The 17,154-nt window shown below is 35.9% G+C and overlaps 2 protein-coding genes across 11 annotated transcripts in view; one reads left to right on the top strand and one right to left on the bottom strand.

Moving 5' to 3' along the window:
* Window positions 1-341: 341 nt before the first annotated feature.
* Window positions 342-5,801, bottom strand: otulinb (OTU deubiquitinase with linear linkage specificity b). Of its 4 annotated transcripts, none has more exons than XM_016240062.1 (9): window positions 5,706-5,801; window positions 5,311-5,484; window positions 4,997-5,197; window positions 3,916-3,986; window positions 3,703-3,809; window positions 3,484-3,624; window positions 2,606-2,722; window positions 1,748-2,017; window positions 342-1,557 (listed from the first exon to the last, which is right to left on the bottom strand). In XM_016240062.1, the coding sequence occupies exons 2-9, from the start codon at window positions 5,445-5,447 to the stop codon at window positions 1,306-1,308; spliced, it is 1,296 nt and encodes a 431-aa protein (XP_016095548.1). In that variant the 5' UTR covers window positions 5,448-5,484; window positions 5,706-5,801; the 3' UTR covers window positions 342-1,305. The 4 variants fall into 4 exon arrangements, with proteins under 4 accessions (XP_016095548.1, XP_016095555.1, XP_016095560.1 ...); XM_016240069.1 differs by having other exon boundaries at window positions 5,342-5,484; XM_016240074.1 differs by having other exon boundaries at window positions 5,360-5,484.
* Window positions 5,802-5,949: 148 nt separating this feature from the next.
* The window catches only part of LOC107556781 (amphiphysin-like), a 34,689-nt gene continuing 23,484 nt past the window's right edge, over window positions 5,950-17,154 (top strand). For 3 of the 7 annotated variants that reach the window (XM_016239996.1, XM_016240017.1, XM_016240009.1), the window contains exons 1-2: window positions 7,129-7,446; window positions 12,667-12,747. In XM_016239996.1, coding sequence (XP_016095482.1) covers window positions 7,378-7,446; window positions 12,667-12,747 — 150 coding nt within the window. In that variant the 5' untranslated portion in view covers window positions 7,129-7,377. Of the gene's footprint in view, window positions 5,976-7,127; window positions 7,447-12,666; window positions 12,748-17,154 lie in introns of those variants that run through there. The other 4 variants (XM_016239989.1, XM_016240003.1, XM_016240025.1 and 1 more) reach the window with 4 other exon arrangements.

Raw genomic sequence — 17,154 nt, 5'->3', positions numbered from 1 at the left:
CAGCAATAATCTGCTATGTGTTTTCTTTAAAAAGAGACCAACCTTAGGTCTGTATTCCAAAGTGTTCAGGAATTACAATCATATTATAACAAGCATTGATAAACAAGTGTTCTGTTTTCAGTGAATGTATACCCCCAAAGGGGCAACTTATCCTGGGGATACAAACATTAAAATAAAAAATAAGAGTCTTGAGTTTTGAAAAAATACATTATTTTGTATTATGTATTATTTGAGTCTTGCTGTCATTACAGATAATTAGTTTTAAATTTCACTTAAATTGTTACTGAGACTTTATCCATCTCAATATTGTTTGAATCTGATTTTTATTTCATTGGATGATGCAAAAACACTGATTTGTGCTTTTATTTTCTCTTGCCCTGAATATTGTAATTGTATTGATAAACTAAATCTGATACAAAATTCTGCAACTGCAAGAGACCATATTACATTTGAATTGCATTTGCATGGTTACCCATTAATTACAGGACTGATTTTAAAACCATTAATTTTTTTAAGCACAGAATAACTTGGCCAGTCAGAAACATATAAAGGTGCTTGTAAAATATGCACCAAAGTAATTTTTTCGATCCGTTTGTCACAATGTAATGTAAACCATACAAGATCAGTTGAAGCTGGTTTTAGCCATCACGCCCCCCAAAATCTAAAACCTTTTATCAATTGAAAGGTTCATGCATTCATAAACTTCTGAAACATCTGCCATTTCTTTACTCCATCGTCAGAACATTTCATTATAAAGTTTCAGTGAACAATTAATCTGAGATGGAGGCGGACTGTTGTAATGCTGCATGCTTCAGATGCTGTATGAATTATTGAGTTGTGCCTGTTTCTCATTTCCTGTCCACGCTGTGTACATTGCTCTGCAAAGTAATAAATTGCCAGACTATTAAGATGATGACAACTGAAGACAGTACAAGAAGATACTGAAACCAGCGGAAACTCCTGAACTGAATGGCACACTAAATTAGCTACATGTAACATCTAAAAATTTGTTTAATTTTATTGTAATATGCAAAGCAATAATTAACTTTGTAAACTAAATATTTCATAATCAACTACATTTTTAAAAATCCCATTCTAGCTGGAGGTCCAGCTATGTCTCATAAAACTATTGCACAGAATTTATTTAAAATGACATAGGTAGAATAATAAAGATACGCTTTTCTAAGAATTAAAACATGAAAGAAAAAAATATCACAAAACATAAACTCAAGAACAGCCATGTGGAAAACATGAAGGATTGTAACTCCTGAGTTCTGTAGATTGTGAGTGATTGCCATTTACTCTTTAAAGATGTGTTGTTATGCTTGATTGTCCATCTGAAGGTGGATTCCACTTTGGCCTACCATATGAATCAAATTTGGACTTTTTGGGGACGAGTACATTATAGTGTCTGTCATCTTCTGTAAGCAAGCATAGAGGACTGGCATTCTTGTGGTTGTTCGGGTAGTATGTAATAAACTCTTCAGTGTCACACTTGTACAGCCGAACAACCCGGATCGTCTCTTGAAGGCAATAACCCAGGAGGCACATCTCCACCTAAACAACATTATATCATTATATCAACATTATATCATCATGAAATACAATCACTTCAACCATTGAAACAATGCAATGAATTAATTAACAGTAGATATAATAATCTAGTAGTTATTATTTGTACACGACTGGTCCATAATTAAACAAGGCTAAAGATTTTTTGTAATCATTCATATTAAACCGCACTAACCTGTTCCAGCCCACCACTGAAGCCTACATGTCTGAGGTGGTTGGTGAGGAATGTCTTGGGGCATTTGGACGAGTCACGAGCAAAGAGGAGCCAGCAGAACTCTGGTACATCAGAGCCCTTCTCCATATCTGAGTGCAACTGAATGGCAGTCCTCAGCATCAAGAACTTCAGTGCTTCAAGAAGCTCATACTCTTCATCATGACCTCTGAACACCTGCTGGCACATGCACTCCCTCTCCTCAAGACTTTTACACTGGACAGCCTCTTGCCACTAAAGATAAAACAATAAAATATTTCCAATTGGGTACAATTAAGTTTGGGGTCAATGCGATAATTTTTTTTATTAATACCTTTATTCATTTAAATCATTAAATCGTTCAAAAGTGACAGTAAAGACATTTATACTGCTACAAAAGATTTCTATTTTCAAATAAATGTTCTTTTGAACTTTTTATTCATCAAAGAATTCGGGAAAAAAACCTATCACAGTTTCCACAAATATATTAAGTAGAACAACACTGATTGTTTCAAACATTAAAGTCTTTTTTTTTTTTGATCACCAAATCAGCACAACAGAATGATTTCTGAAGGATCATGTGACACTGAAGATTGGAATAATGTCTGCTAAAATTTCAGCTTTGCCATCACAGGAATAAATTTTATTTGTAAATATATTTTAAATTGTAATAAAAATTCACAACATTACTCTTTTTGCTGTATTTCTGATCAAATAAATGCAGTATCGGTGAGCACTAGAGAACTCTTTGAATAACATTTAAAAAATCTGCCCCCAAAACATTTGAATGGAAGTGTATATAAATACACAGAAGCAATTAAGGAAAAATAAAACAAAAGTTACCTTATTCTTCAGTAGCTCCAGGCATTGTTCAAGATGCTGCACTTTGCTCTTGCTAATTTCAAATGGAAACTGCCACTCTCTAATGAAATCCTGATCAGAGTGCATTTCTTTTGGCCACTACAACAGGAAATCCATAATGCACCAAGTCAACTTAACACATAATAACATTCTATATTGATATGCACAATATAATGACAGGGCTCGACAATAAGGACTGCCCGATGACCCCGGGGCCAGAGTGAAAGACGCTCGGGACAGTTGACAAGTTTGTCACTGGCCTGATTATAAAGTTTATCATTTGCACATATTTAAAGTTATTTTAAAAAATTAAGCAATTTTAAAGCATTCAAGATAGATGTGAAAGACAACTCCATTCAGTACTCGCACGCTGTGTGCACAGTGCGCTTTGGACAAATACATACAAAAGTGTGTCAAAATACTCCTCCCGGTGAGTAACTTTGTAGCTTAAACAATGATTCATCTGTTTTTAATTTATACAGTGGAGTACAGATGCACCGGTCGACTGGCCATTATTTGTTTTATTTCAACCGATTTCTGTTCCGGGCTTGCCTGCAATCATTTTCCAACATGTAATTTGTGTGGAAATATTATGAAGTGTATAAATGGCTGTTAACAGTGGCTGAAGATGCTGAAGACGTACGCAAAGAGGAGAAAATGATAACAAAAAACAAAAACAATGATAACAGCAACTATTTAATTTTTTTGTAGCAGGGTTAGATAAAATATTGGCCAGTAGAAAAAATCCTTAGCGTTGAGCCCTGAATGATCAAGTCATGCTGCTTTGTGCAAGAACAGAATTAGTGAGGATGTAATGTAATAGGGATGTCTAACGTTTAAGCACAATAAGGCTCAATTACCTTACTCATTTCAGAGTCATGTAACAAGGCAGGAAGCTGTTTTGACTGGCTGAGCACCTGGAAGAGCGTCGCCCTTAGTGCACAATAGTTATCACCTCTTACTCTGCGCAGATTGAACTCACTGGCTATTGCTTCATATCCCTAAAAAAAGAGGCATGTGTGAGTAATGCCCTTTAAAAAAGAAACACTTACAGTAATGTGTGAAAGAAACAGGCTCACCTTTCGGATAAGCAGACTTTTTGTAGTGTTGCCTTTCCATTCTCTCTCGCTATAGGTCTGAAGATCCTCGGCGGCTGATACACTGCTCTGGGTCTCACCAACAGCCGCTGATGGGAATAAAGACACCTCTAGCTCAGGCAAAAAAAAAAAACTCACAGACATCTTTACAACATTTCAATACACACTGAACATTCTTCAAAAACTGGGCACTACCTGACTTTGGCTGCTGCTTGTCCTGCAGCTCTTTTTGTATTTCCTCTTCTCCTCTGTACAGGTCCACATCACTATGAAACGACAAAGACTTATGCAAAATGGTGCATAGTAAGTTGTGTCAGTTCCTTAATCTAGTAAACAAAAATGAATCAAAACGTGTTATGGACTAGTGTCTGTGAAGCACAAAAAGACTGCTATTTAAATATGAAGTCTGCATGTACTGAGTGTCTCTGTGTGACTAAATGGTGCTGTTTCATCTACTGCACATACTCAAGCCTGTGTGATGCTTGTGGTGGTTTTAGCGTTTGCATTTCTGAAAAAATAAAACCTGTCATAAGGTCCTATTATTTAAAAAATTACTAAATTTTTATGGGGAAAAAAAAGGTTTTATGAATTCAGATGATTAGACATGCTTTTTTATTATAATAAATGTACTAAAAACATTCAAATGGAGTCCAGAAATATTAAAATGGAAAACACAGAATTTGGAAAAAAATAAAATGGAATTAGCAAAAAATAAAACATATTTCATAGCACCCCAATTTAATAAATGTAACAATCAACTGTTGTTAAATTGCATAAATTTCATGATTTCAATTAATTAAGAATTTAACCATTAAAATGGAATGAAAAAACAAATGGAAAAAAATTTGAATTTAAATGAAAAAAATAGATATAATTGATATCATGGGGCCCTACATTTATATTAGCAAATTGACAACATATAAACCCAGTAAATTAATTGACTAAAGAGAAGCCATTAATTATTAAAATAAGCATTTTCCCAAAACGGTTGGTGTGGTGTTTGAAATGTAGATGAAATGTAAATGTATTCCAAAACCACTTGTCTAAGCTAACCCTTGACATGACGAACCTAGTTTAACCTCAATTTCACATGATAGCAGATATCCAGAATTATAATTAGAAGTATTAATTTTATCTACTGTTATTTCTCTTTGCCTTGAATAACACTTAAGCAAAAAGTGGCACAATCTACACTCTCTCTCCAAAAGCACCTATTGTATGGTAAGCTACAGCCATACTGCATGCACAGAAAGAGCTGAATTGACAGACAGAATACCCCTTTTCATCTTCAGCAGACGTCGTCTTCATCAGATCCTGCTGGGATGAATGACTGTCACTAGATTTAGCCTTCTTCTGAGCAGGTTTTTGCATAGTGTGGGAAGACTCAGAGCTTCTCTCAGGTCCAGGAGAACAAGCATCTTTTTCAGCTGCCTGACCCTTCACATCTGCTTTGTGTCCTTGAGTGCCCTGTGTCGATCTAAAGAGGAGGATCAGTTATGTAAGCTTCGATATAAGCAGCTAAAATGTACTAAATTTATAATAACTTATCAACTAATATTTTGCATTAAGGAAATCAGTGCTATGGCATACCCATGACTCGTTTTGACTTTTTTTTTCTTACTCTGTCGGTCAGACTCACAAGCAGACTTTGCGGTTTTATTCATGGTTTTGACTTGGTGACTTTGGCGATTTTGCACATCCTTCGTACCTGAATCATAACGACACATGTACAGAGACGTCCAACTTGGATCTCTGCATAGCGGGCTAATGCAGAAGGGAAATACAAATCAAACAAGTTATGGGACACACGCACGCACGCACGCACGCACACAACACAACTAAACACAAGCAAACAGAAACACTTCCGCATTCTGACAGACTCCACTGTCTCATCAGTGATATAACCACATCAGTAACGAAACGAATAGTAACAATCATTCTCCAATCTCAGCAAAAACAGCCGAAGTCGCTTTTATATAACTCACCTGCTTTTACTGTCCTGCCGAACAGGGACTACAAAATATGAAGATTACAATAGGAAAAGCCTACGAATACTTCCTGTGAAAAGGGGATTGTAGGATTTGTAGTTTTCCGGCGCGTTGCTGCTTACTGTTGCCACGTAGTCTACTATTATTTTATTCGACGATAAGCTTGTTTGTTCAAGCAAATGTTTCTTCGTTTGAACAGTTTTTGGGCATTTTTGTGGCATACTGTCGTCTATTTGGGCTTGTTAGCGTTTAGTGTGGTGTGAAGTTGTAAGTCAGTTTTTATGTTTTATTGTATATTCTGATTCTTTTATCGTTGTTTTATTATTTTATATTGATATTGAGGTCAAACTGCATGCTTTATTTTACATTTTGAACCTTTTATAGTTGTTTGATTTTTATTTGATTTGATTTTATGCTTGTGAAGCACTTTGAGTTGCATTTTATGTATAAAAAGTGCTTTACAAATAAATGTTTATTATTGTTATTATTAGTCCCCGTAGCATAATAGGCCTACTAGAATAACAATTTTATCGGCATTAGTGTCAAATAACTCAGGATAGCGTTTCTCTGGTTCTGGCAAGCTCTCTGAATGATTTTTGATCGAGGTGTCACAAACCATGCTGCTTTTCAGCATTTCTTCTTGAAAATAGTTCCTAGTAGGCTAGGCTATGTCACACAACTATTGCTAATACATTTATTTTGTTCACTTCAAGGCTCATGATTTGGGTCAGTTTTCCTGATGATTTTTAAATATTAATATTTTCTTATAATAGGCCTACTTTTTAATCATATGAATTGTCATAATATAATCACATTTGTGGCTTCGGCCTAGCCATCTGCCATTTTTCTGTTTTGTTTGCCTTCAGGATATGACCAATGAAATACATGTGTTTGAATTTTAAACTTAAAATAGTTTGACCAAAATATATAGAGCCTTATGGCATCCGACCCTAGAAATCTACTGCCCAGGCCAAGGCTGCAGGATATTTTTTCATCCACTAGATGACACTTAGATTGTTTCAGAATTGTTGAGACTATCATTTTTGATAGGTTAGTAATAATAGGAGATCCTTTTGAAAGTGAAATTGGTAATAAATAAATAAAATAAATTATAAATAAATTATTTTGCATATGCACGGATTTCAAAGTATGTATTAAGTATAAAACAGTATGTACTCCATTAAGATCAACTAAAACATTAAAAATAAAAAATATGCAATTTATTAAAAATTTCTCAATTAAAACAGACGACGACTAGGGCTAGGGGCTGTAGAGGTGACCGTGACCGCGCCTGCTTTGCCTTTGCCAATGAGGGGGCATCAAAAGTAGGCAAAAGGGAGGGATTGGAGCGTAAAACGGGAGAGTGTAAGAATACATGCAACCACAAGAGATGCAGTAGAGCACATTTACTTGCGAAGCTCTACCAGTCTCTCTAGGTATCCACATCGCCTTACACATGCTGATACGTACTATAATGTTGACCGAAGAATGATCGATGAAATTCTCAAGCGTATTTGATATCATGTATTTTAGATATTGAGAAATAGCGGTTTGGTAAGGGCTCTCTGTGGTGCGTACTGTGGCTTTAAATGCCGCTCCTCCCCCTCCGCTGTCCACTGCTCTGGAGGTGCTGAAACGTCGCCTTTCTCGTTTCAGAGCACTAGCAGCCATGGCTGAAGTAAAGACGGGCATATTTGCCAAAAACGTCCAAAAGAGGCTCAGTCGGGCGCAGGAAAAGGTATGGATTTAATTATCTCCTTATTTGTGATAGATCAACAACGACTTGATTGTTAGAGGACGTTTGATAAAGCCGAAGGCAGCATTTTGTGTCCGTGGAGCTGTCCAGCAGATGCTCCAGGCAGGGGAAGGAGATTCAACAGTGCGATTTAACCTGCAATGTTTTAGGTTAGAAGAGAAAAACGTCTTTTCTTTTCTGCTTTCTCACATGCTTAGTTTACATTTTCAGTGCATTAGACCTTAAACATCCTTCCCGGTGTCAAAAATGCGCAGACTGCAATCTTAGCCAGCACTGCCATTTAAAAGCGACCGAGGAGCTGCTCCATGACAGAAATCCCACTTAAACCAAAGAGGAATTATGATACTTTGTGGTTTAAATGAACTGTATACACCTTCTTGAAGGAGAAATGATTCATCTCAGTTTGAAAGCAATGGATGACTGTTAGATTAATAATGTGTCACGGATTCAGTGCCACGTATTACTGTTTGTCTCGCCAATCATCCCCTGTCTTATGGCTGATTTTTTTTCCTATATACGTTTTCCTTGCATCTCTGACGATGTAATCCATTATTACTCAAGATGTTGGTTGAAGCTGTCATTTTCCTGCAAGGTCAGGAGAAGGGGAGGCGGGGGATGCCCTCGTCTATGCGGTATGAATACTAGCTGGAGGAGATTTCCGAGTGGCCACGAGATCGTGAAGGCCGATTTAATGTGGTTGTAGAGAGAGACGCGACAGTCTTTCTCTGTTCAGAACGACATATAAATAGACTAGTAAGTGCGTGTCGCTTTCGCTTGATGTTTTTGAAAATAAACTGGTATTTAGCTGTAGAATGGGATTTAGTTTTCGTGGTTTTGCTTTGCCAGCCTGCGCAATATTTTGCAGTTGGTAGCGAGCTGAATGTGAAATGTCTGTCAGCTAGTAAACTGAAGGCGTCTGGTAAACAGAGCAGTAGTGGGTTTCCCGAGCCCGAGCCGAGCTGCAGTAAGAGGATTGTTTTTCTTTTAATCCCCATGGTTCACTCACAGACTGAGGGCCAACTGTGATGAGACATCGAAAGTGAAGATACCCTTGAGACCCGTGTTTCATGTTATCATGTGTATGAACTACGGGTGTCACACTGTGTGGTGTTTTTCACAGTCAATTGTGCAAAAGTGAGACAGGTTTTGGTAGATTCCTGGAGGCTTGATGAAAGCTTTATATTCTCTGTCTTTGGGATTTTGCGATGCCAGTAGATAAAAACAATAGATTGGTGTTCACATTTTTTAGGTGAAGTGGGAAAGATCATCGGCAAAGTGGGATAGTGTTTATATCATGTTCATGTTAGGTTTATCTGATGTGTGTTTGCTGCAATTCAAGAACTTCACTGCAACTTTCTTCTATGAAAAGTAACAAAATTGTGTATTTGTCTTTTGAATTAGGTCTATGTCTCTACTGTTAAAACATGTAAAAAAAAAAAAACGTACTGTTAAAACACGGTTTAGCTGATTTGTTACTGGTGCAAGACTTGATTAACCAGCTTGATGGAGGTCTATCAGTTTAATCGTTGTATGTCATGTTATCTCTTAATAATATTAGTGGCCATTATCTATCGGAACAGTTTTAAAAATGTCCCATTATAAATAAAAGCTGCTGCCAAAAATACTATATGTATATATTACATATATATATGTATATATAAAGAAAAATTACACACACAAGCACTCTCTCTCTCTCTAGCTCTAGCTTGTGATTTTTTTATAACCACAGTGCAAGTTTATATTCTTTATAGAGGCTTATTGTAAAGATTTTCTGTGTATATTTATGCTGAGATCATTTAGCATCAAAACCACAACCACTACAATGACATCAGGCAACTAAAAACATTTTCATAATGACAAGACCTTTGTGGCAGTTATTAATGACTGATACATTTGATTGCCTCAAGATATTTAAAAAGCAATCAATCATGAAACTTATTGTTCTTGCTTTTTAAATGATGACTCATGCTTAATGCTTGTAATAATTAAAATCATAGCTTTGGTCTGTTGCCAACATAGAGTCATATTTCCCTCATTTTTATTATATTAAATGTTTGTCATATTCTGGTATCATTTCTAGTTGGTCTAGGCCCTATAATTTATGATTTCACAATTTTGATGATGCAGGTTTGAAGCCATGCAGCAAAATATCTAATCAGATTTCAGATATCTCTCTGATTTTATAAGAGCGTCATGAAGCCACACAGTTCAAGAATGTTCAGTCTGGCTGCTCACAGTGTCTATCAGTGTAACATGATTCCCTTAAGGGTTAAGACCAGCACATTTAGGAGCAGGTATACAATGACTGCCTCTGGAACAGAAGGTCCTGACCAGGGCAGATAACATGATAAGGGGTGTAAGGGATCCTTTAATCTGAGTCCCGGTGGGGACAAAATACCTCACAATCAGCTGAAATGACTCATAATCCTGTTGCTTACCGTCACAGGAAGATTGAAGCATCGTGACAGTGTAATTGTGAACTGGATGAAACATTGTGCTAAGTGCTGTGACTTGTTTTACAAATAATGTAATGCCTTTACTAAGCAGCATCACAACAACAACAAAAAAAGCATGTAAATTAATTTGTCTTATGCTCTTGTGTATTGCAGGATAAATATTAGCATCATAATTAAACTATCGTTGTTGAAGTGGCACTGTTAAGTTTGCTATAAAACATTTGCTTTTCCACAATGTTTAGCAAAGATATGAGACTATTTTTTAAACATTATAAAACACTTTATGAAGGATAGCCTATTTGTCAACATAAACTACAGTAGAGTACATCACTGCCCAGTGTGGATGAGGCAGGGTGGAGTGTGATTTTAAGGCCTAAGTTGGGTTAATATTTCATAGGCTGGTTGCTACCGCTGTATAGTGTTTCCAGGTTGGGCTTTGTGTCTTAGATTAGTGCCATTTGCCTTTTGGAGAGTTCAGTGTTGATCCTCTAGCTCTAGATGTGAGGTTTATGACAGTTTTTAAGAAATTAATCATACAGATGAGCACACACTGGAGTGATTTTGGTCTTTGCCTTTTATACAGTGCTATGTTTAAAACTTTGCACTTTTAAATAATTAGACATTTAGGCAATATATCTAAAAAACAAAGGGAGGTACATGGTTCAATTATTAATCTTCCCAGCAGAAACCCTGGACCCCGAACCCTTTCTATTTGCCAGTTTTATCAATATTTTTGTGCCTTATACGTATTGTTCCTGAATCCTGATTATAAAGCATTGCATGAATGTTAATATACTGCATCTTTGTGATGCAGATAATTTCCTGATGTATTATACAGTATATGTATAATGGGATGTTATCTTTTGATCCATATCAAAGCCTCTTCCAACATGTGTCAGTGTCTTACAAAGAAAACAGATGGCACGTTCTTACCACCCAGAAGTAATGCGGAGCATTGACACGATTCATGTTCCCAGGGGGCTGTCCCTGTGGTTTACTGAAGGAGACCCGTGCCTTATACTTTCACTTTCACATGTGGTGGGAGGTAACAGCCTTACAGCAATTGTCTGTATACTGAGCTGTACTGTACATACAGTTTACTGTACTAACACATCAAACATGTTAGTGTAATTGTAATCATTACTTAAACATAACATTTGAGGGTTTTTTTCCTTTCAGCAACTGTCTTAATTGTCATCTGTAACAGATGTTTTGCCACCTTCAGTTTGTTTGTAAATGCCAAACATCCTGTTCAGGCGATACATTCTTGTCAAAGCAACCACAGATTTCTTGTTCAGCAAAATATCAATTAGCAGTACAATACATTTGAATTTGTCGCCATTTCATTGTTATGGTTTTATATTCATATGGTTTATAGTTAACTTTGCAATTTTTGCTTCTGAAGAAGAAGACAGAAGAAAAAACAACAATTTTGTGTGAACACACTGATGTTAATACTGAACACAGACCCCACTGACAGTGACACAACTAAAGATCATGAAGTAAAAAGATGAGCTGACAGCATGCAGTAAATAAACAAATAAACAACAAGTATTTAACAATAACCTTCATGTGGCAGTGCATGCTGGGAGCTTGTAAATCTGCAATATTGCTCAATATGTACTGTGCTGCCTTTTCAGACAAATCTGTTAGGCTAATTGGAACAATGTTTGGGGAATGTTCTGATCGAACATGTTTTATGCAGAGTTCACTGTTGAACTTCACGTAATACACTTTGGAAAAAAAACACCTTAAGAAGTTACCTTAAGGAGCTAAAATGACATTAGATTATGAATATTCCATAATATTTTAGACTAGAATAAAACCAGTTAATTTGTACACCACATGAAGCACAGGTTTTAGGTTGCATGACAAACTGGATAGCTGGTAAATAGAAGAACATACTAACAATCTGGTTTAGCTGTACTGGTTGAAAAAAACAGAAGGTTGTTGGTGAAGCACTATGTGTGTGTTTGCCAAAGCAAAACATCCATTGCCTTTGTAATAGACTATAAAGACTTCAATTGTTTGCACAGAACCTGCTTACATTATGTCCATTGACTTCATGTTGTCATTGTATGTATGTTGTGTATTATTCATGTCTTTTGGAGTACTGAATCAAAGAGTCAAACTGTGTAAATATTTAGCAATTCAAACATTACATAAAAAGGGTATAGCGAAAACTGAGAAGCTTTTGAATACTTCTAGCTGAGTTAAAATCAAAACAGGCACCCCTCTTGTTCTCAGCAAATTCAATCTTTGAGTAACAGACGAAAGCCATTTTCATGTGTTAGTCACTATGGATAGGCAGCAAGGTGATCATGTGACAGAAGTCCTCTTTTTGGCAGTGAGACCTGACAGACTAGGAAGTGTAATTTATGCCCATTCTTCCTCCCCCGCTCCCGCTCAGCCCTTTCTTTGTGTGTATGTCATACTGTCCACAGGGTATTCAGACACTGTTAGAGGATTCCCTCATGGGAATTCAGTCATGGCTTGGCTAAATCAATGAGAATGCTGTGGGAACTGGTAGCTACGTCATCCTTACCAATGTTCATGCTGGCAGGAAAAATATGTTTTTGCATTTTACTTGATCTAGTCATTAACACTAAAGTATTTAGGAAAAGTAAGTAGTAGAAATGTGCTTGGTTACATCTTGGTTACATACAAAATTCGCATTATATATTTATAATTTTTATTTATTTATTTCAAATTCTCTGACTCCTTGTGTTTCTGTCTCTGTTTTCAGGTTCTGCAGAAGTTGGGAAAGGCAGATGAGACGAAAGATGAACAGTTTGAGCAGTGTGTGCAGAATTTCAAAAGACAGGAGGTAAGATGAGTCTGGTCTATAGGGCTATGCTGTTTTTGGGTGGTATAATGGCTCTTTGGGTGGTTGTTAAGCTGGATTGATTTTCCCACCAGCAGCAGAGAGTCATGTTGTACTTAACCAGCATAAATTGATATTATCTCTCCTTCTGTGTTAATATATCACTTTTAAATGTGAAGGGTCAATATTAGTGGGAAAATATCCATTGACATTTTTTATCTTGTAAGAGTTCTCTATACTAATAGGATAAAGACTTTGAAGCTATAGACACATATAGGCCGCATTTACACTGCAAATCTGGATGCCCAAATCGGATTTTTTTGACTATACTGTATACAATTTTTTATACGATTTTTTTAAAATGAACCGCTTACACCTTCTTTTAAAAGTGACCCATATCCGATAACTGCATTTACACTAAATGGGCTTATCTTGAACAACACTTAACGTGGCTCAATGCATTAGACAGTAATATTAAAATACCAAACTCTTTATTAATAAAGCATACTATTTATAGAAAAGCAGATGAATCAAGAATATGAACGCAATGAGTTTAACTTATTGACAGAACTCATAGAAACATTTTTAATGTGATAGTTTCATCCTTACATCAAAATCATTAATTAGTACCGATTCTTCATGACAGTGATTATATACAGAGATCCGCTGTAAACATCCAGAGGTCTAGCGGTTGAACTTGTGGTAAACATGTTAGTGGTTCTGGGTTCTTTTCCACATTAAGACCAAATGTGTTTATCAGTGATTGTATATCAAGAGCAGAGACATGTTTGTGTGCATTTTATTTTGTGATTTCACCCGAACGAATAGAGAGTCTCCACAACAGCAATAGATTGAAGCGCTCATCTTTGCACAAGCTACCGTCACTGATATCAGCGGCAACAAGAATGATTTCTAAAGCAACACATGTCAGTGCCAGATCGCCTCTTATTTAACACAAACGAATGAAATTAATACTCTGCTAGTCAACTAGAAATGCTTCATTTGTAATAGATATATCTGTACCGTGAGCTGTTTCAAAAACATTTGACATGCAACTCGCATTAACAGGGGAATATCTGATCTGTCTGCTTACATGTCAGGCACAAATGCACGTATCCGATTCATATCAGATTCATTTATACATATGAATGAGGCCTGAAACCGATCTGAGAATATTGGAATCCATGTGCTTTTTTCCTGCTTACACGTTCGTGGGCTATATTACAGCAGTAATGATTCTCATTCCTACTGTCACTACAACACTTCAATGCCACAGTACAACAAAAGCACTGCCAGGATGCACGGCACAGATACGATTCTCTCCGTTCTCTCTTTCTTTAGAACTATGTGAGCTAATGCAATACACACACCATTAGCTACTCAATATCTCAATATTTTTGGCCTTTTGGTGTTTATATACAGGTGCATCTCAATAAATTAGAATGTCGTGGAAAAGTTAATTTATTTCAGTAATTCAACTCAAATTGTGAAACTCGTGTATTAAATAAATTCAATGCACACAGACTGAAGTAGTTTAAGTCTTTGGTTCTTTTAATTGTGATGATTTTGGGTCACATTTAACAAAAACCCACCAATTCACTATCTCAACTAATTAGAATATGGTGACATGCCAATCAGCTAATCAACTCAAAACACCTGCAAAGATTTCCTGAGCCTTCAAAATGGTCTCTCAGTTTGGTTCACTAGGCTACACAATCATGGGGAAGACTGCTGATCTGAATAATAATACAATTAAAGCAGTAATTAAAGCAAAAGGAGCCCCTACCAAGTATTGAGTACATGTACAGTAAATGAACATACTTTCCAGAAGGCCAACAATTCACTAAAAATGTTTTTTTTTATTGGTCTTATGAAGTATTCTAATTTGTTGAGATAGTGAATTGGTGGGATTTTGTTAAATGTGAGCCAAAATCATCACAATTAAAAGAACCAAAGACTTAAACTACTTCAGTCTGTGTGCATTGAATTTATTTAATACACGAGTTTCACAATTTGAGTTGAATTACTGAAATAAATGAACTTTTCAACGACATTCTAATTTATTGAGATGCACCTGTATATATATCTCAGCATTTAAAGGGGTGTTTTTTTCTATTAAAGGAGCTGTCATTTCAACCAAATAGCCACTGTAGCCAATTAGATTCAGAATACAAGTGAAAACAATAAAAAAAAAACAATTTAAAAAACCTACTTCCAGTATATTCATACTAAAACATTTTAATATGGAAATATTACAATAAATTTCATTTTTGAGTGATGCAAAATGAATCTAGATAATTAACTGATTCATTGAAATTAACAGTTTGAACTGATTCACAGCAATGAATCAAACTTTTACTATTAAAGTTTAAATCAAAGACTCTGTTACAACATTTCTGCCTTAATGCTTTTCTTGCTAGTGAGTGACAAGACTTCTCGAAACAAACCTTTATGAAATGTAATGGGCAAATGAAAAGTGAGTTAAAATCATCAAATGATGTTTAGTTTTATATCACCACAACAGCAAATATACCATAGTTTATACAGCTGGATAAATTATATTGGCCTATCGCCATATTTAATGCGAAATTATTTATCTCAAATAATTTGATTACTTTGAGGATGAAAAGCTATGCAATTAAATTTAGAGTTGTAGTGAAGTGTCTGTGAGGGAAGATAGGGAGGGAAAGTGTAGTTCCAGAAGAAGTGTGTGTTTGCTGAAGAAACAGCAGCAGTCTAATCCCACCCTCTCCACCTGTCCTCACTAATCCTGATTAGTCTGCTTTATGCTCCATTGTGCCAGTGCTTCCAGAAACACTCTCCTCTCCTCTGCTCACCTCCAAACATCTCTGCTCATTTAACCCCTCTCTCTTCAGTCTTTTGGGCTACGTCAAGGACTATTTACTCTGTACTTTCTGTAGTCACCATGTGATAAATTGGTTTGTGCAAAGTGAAGTACATGCAGATTAAATTGGTCCGATATTAAATTTGCTGAGTCAGAGTCAATCACTACAGCTGGAGGATACCAGTCACAGCCAAAACTGAACCCACACACCATATGCTAGAAATCTGTCTCATAAACTGCTTGTTAGAACAGAAACATGGAGCCATCAACTGCGTTGAGATATTGTACACATCAATTCTCTGCATCAGGGCTTGTAAAATACAGTCAATCTGATACTGGTTAATTGTTATGGCCACCCTAGACTGTAAAAGACACCAGACTCAGTCAATGTTAAACAATCTTTAGTCAAGCTAAAATAACCATTATAATATTCCACACAAAATGACATATTGGCATATTCTAGTGGCCACAAGATACCACTAATTAAGTTGACTGTTAAAACAACACTAGCACCGAAATGTTTGTGTGTGTTTTAATTAGGGATGCACCGATACCACTTTTTCCAGTACTCGCCCGATACCGATACTTTTATTTTTGGTACTTGCTGATACCGAGTACCGATACCAATATTTTTATTGCATTTGTACATTTTTTAAAATATTGGGTACATAAACCAAAAGAGTATGTATAATGTTAGTTGGTTAACTTCATTTATCAAATAGATACAGTCAAACCTAAATTTATTCAGACACCTTCAACATTTCTCACATTATCACAGTTTATTTGCTATAGTTTAGAAAATGGTAATAAAATATGACAAGAACTCAGAGTTAAACTGTGTCAGAACAAATTAATCTTGATAATGTTAGATAACTTTAATAGAAAGGCATATAATGGATTACAATCAACCAAAAATTAAGACAGCTGTTAGTATGACAGTATTTACACAACTATCAATACTTAGTCAGGCAACCTTTAGCCTTAATGACAGCTTGTAGTCTCCTGGGCATGCCCAGCTTCATTTTTTCCTAGACTCGGTCTGAATAATTTTTGGTCCCAAATTTGTATCAGTTTTACTGGTAGTCCACTGTATGAAGAAAGTTTGGGTATAATTTGTCACAGTTTACTTTATTTAGGTCAAGCAAGCAAAACACGCGCAACGCCTGCAGGTATTTGTACTGATGCAGAATAGGACAGCCTAGCGCATTTCACACACCCTTACGAAAAAGAAGTTTATTCAAGTGTGCTATTAGTATATATCTTTTAAACTAAAAATAGGAAAGTATACTTTTAGTCTACTTTGTATGTACTTCTCAGAAATGGGCTTTATGTACTTCTCAGAAATATACTTAAAATTACATTTAAGTATACTTGACTTATACTTAGAAAAAGTCTAAATGTATTTTAGCTATACTTGTGCACCTAGAATCCGTGTTTTCATTGTTATACAGTAGGGGGTGCTAGTACACATCTTCTGTACAGAATTTCCAAAAAACACAAGTGAAGAAGAAACCGAAACAACAGATGCTTCCACATGTAATCTAACACGATCATCAGACATAATA

The sequence above is a fragment of the Sinocyclocheilus grahami genome, unplaced genomic scaffold, assembly GCF_001515645.1.
Source record: "Sinocyclocheilus grahami isolate Dianchi unplaced genomic scaffold, SAMN03320097.WGS_v1.1 scaffold21.1, whole genome shotgun sequence".
Taxonomy (NCBI): Eukaryota; Metazoa; Chordata; class Actinopteri; order Cypriniformes; family Cyprinidae; genus Sinocyclocheilus; species Sinocyclocheilus grahami.
Note: the sequence above shows the minus strand (reverse complement) of the source record. Positions and strands in the feature narration are given on the sequence as shown.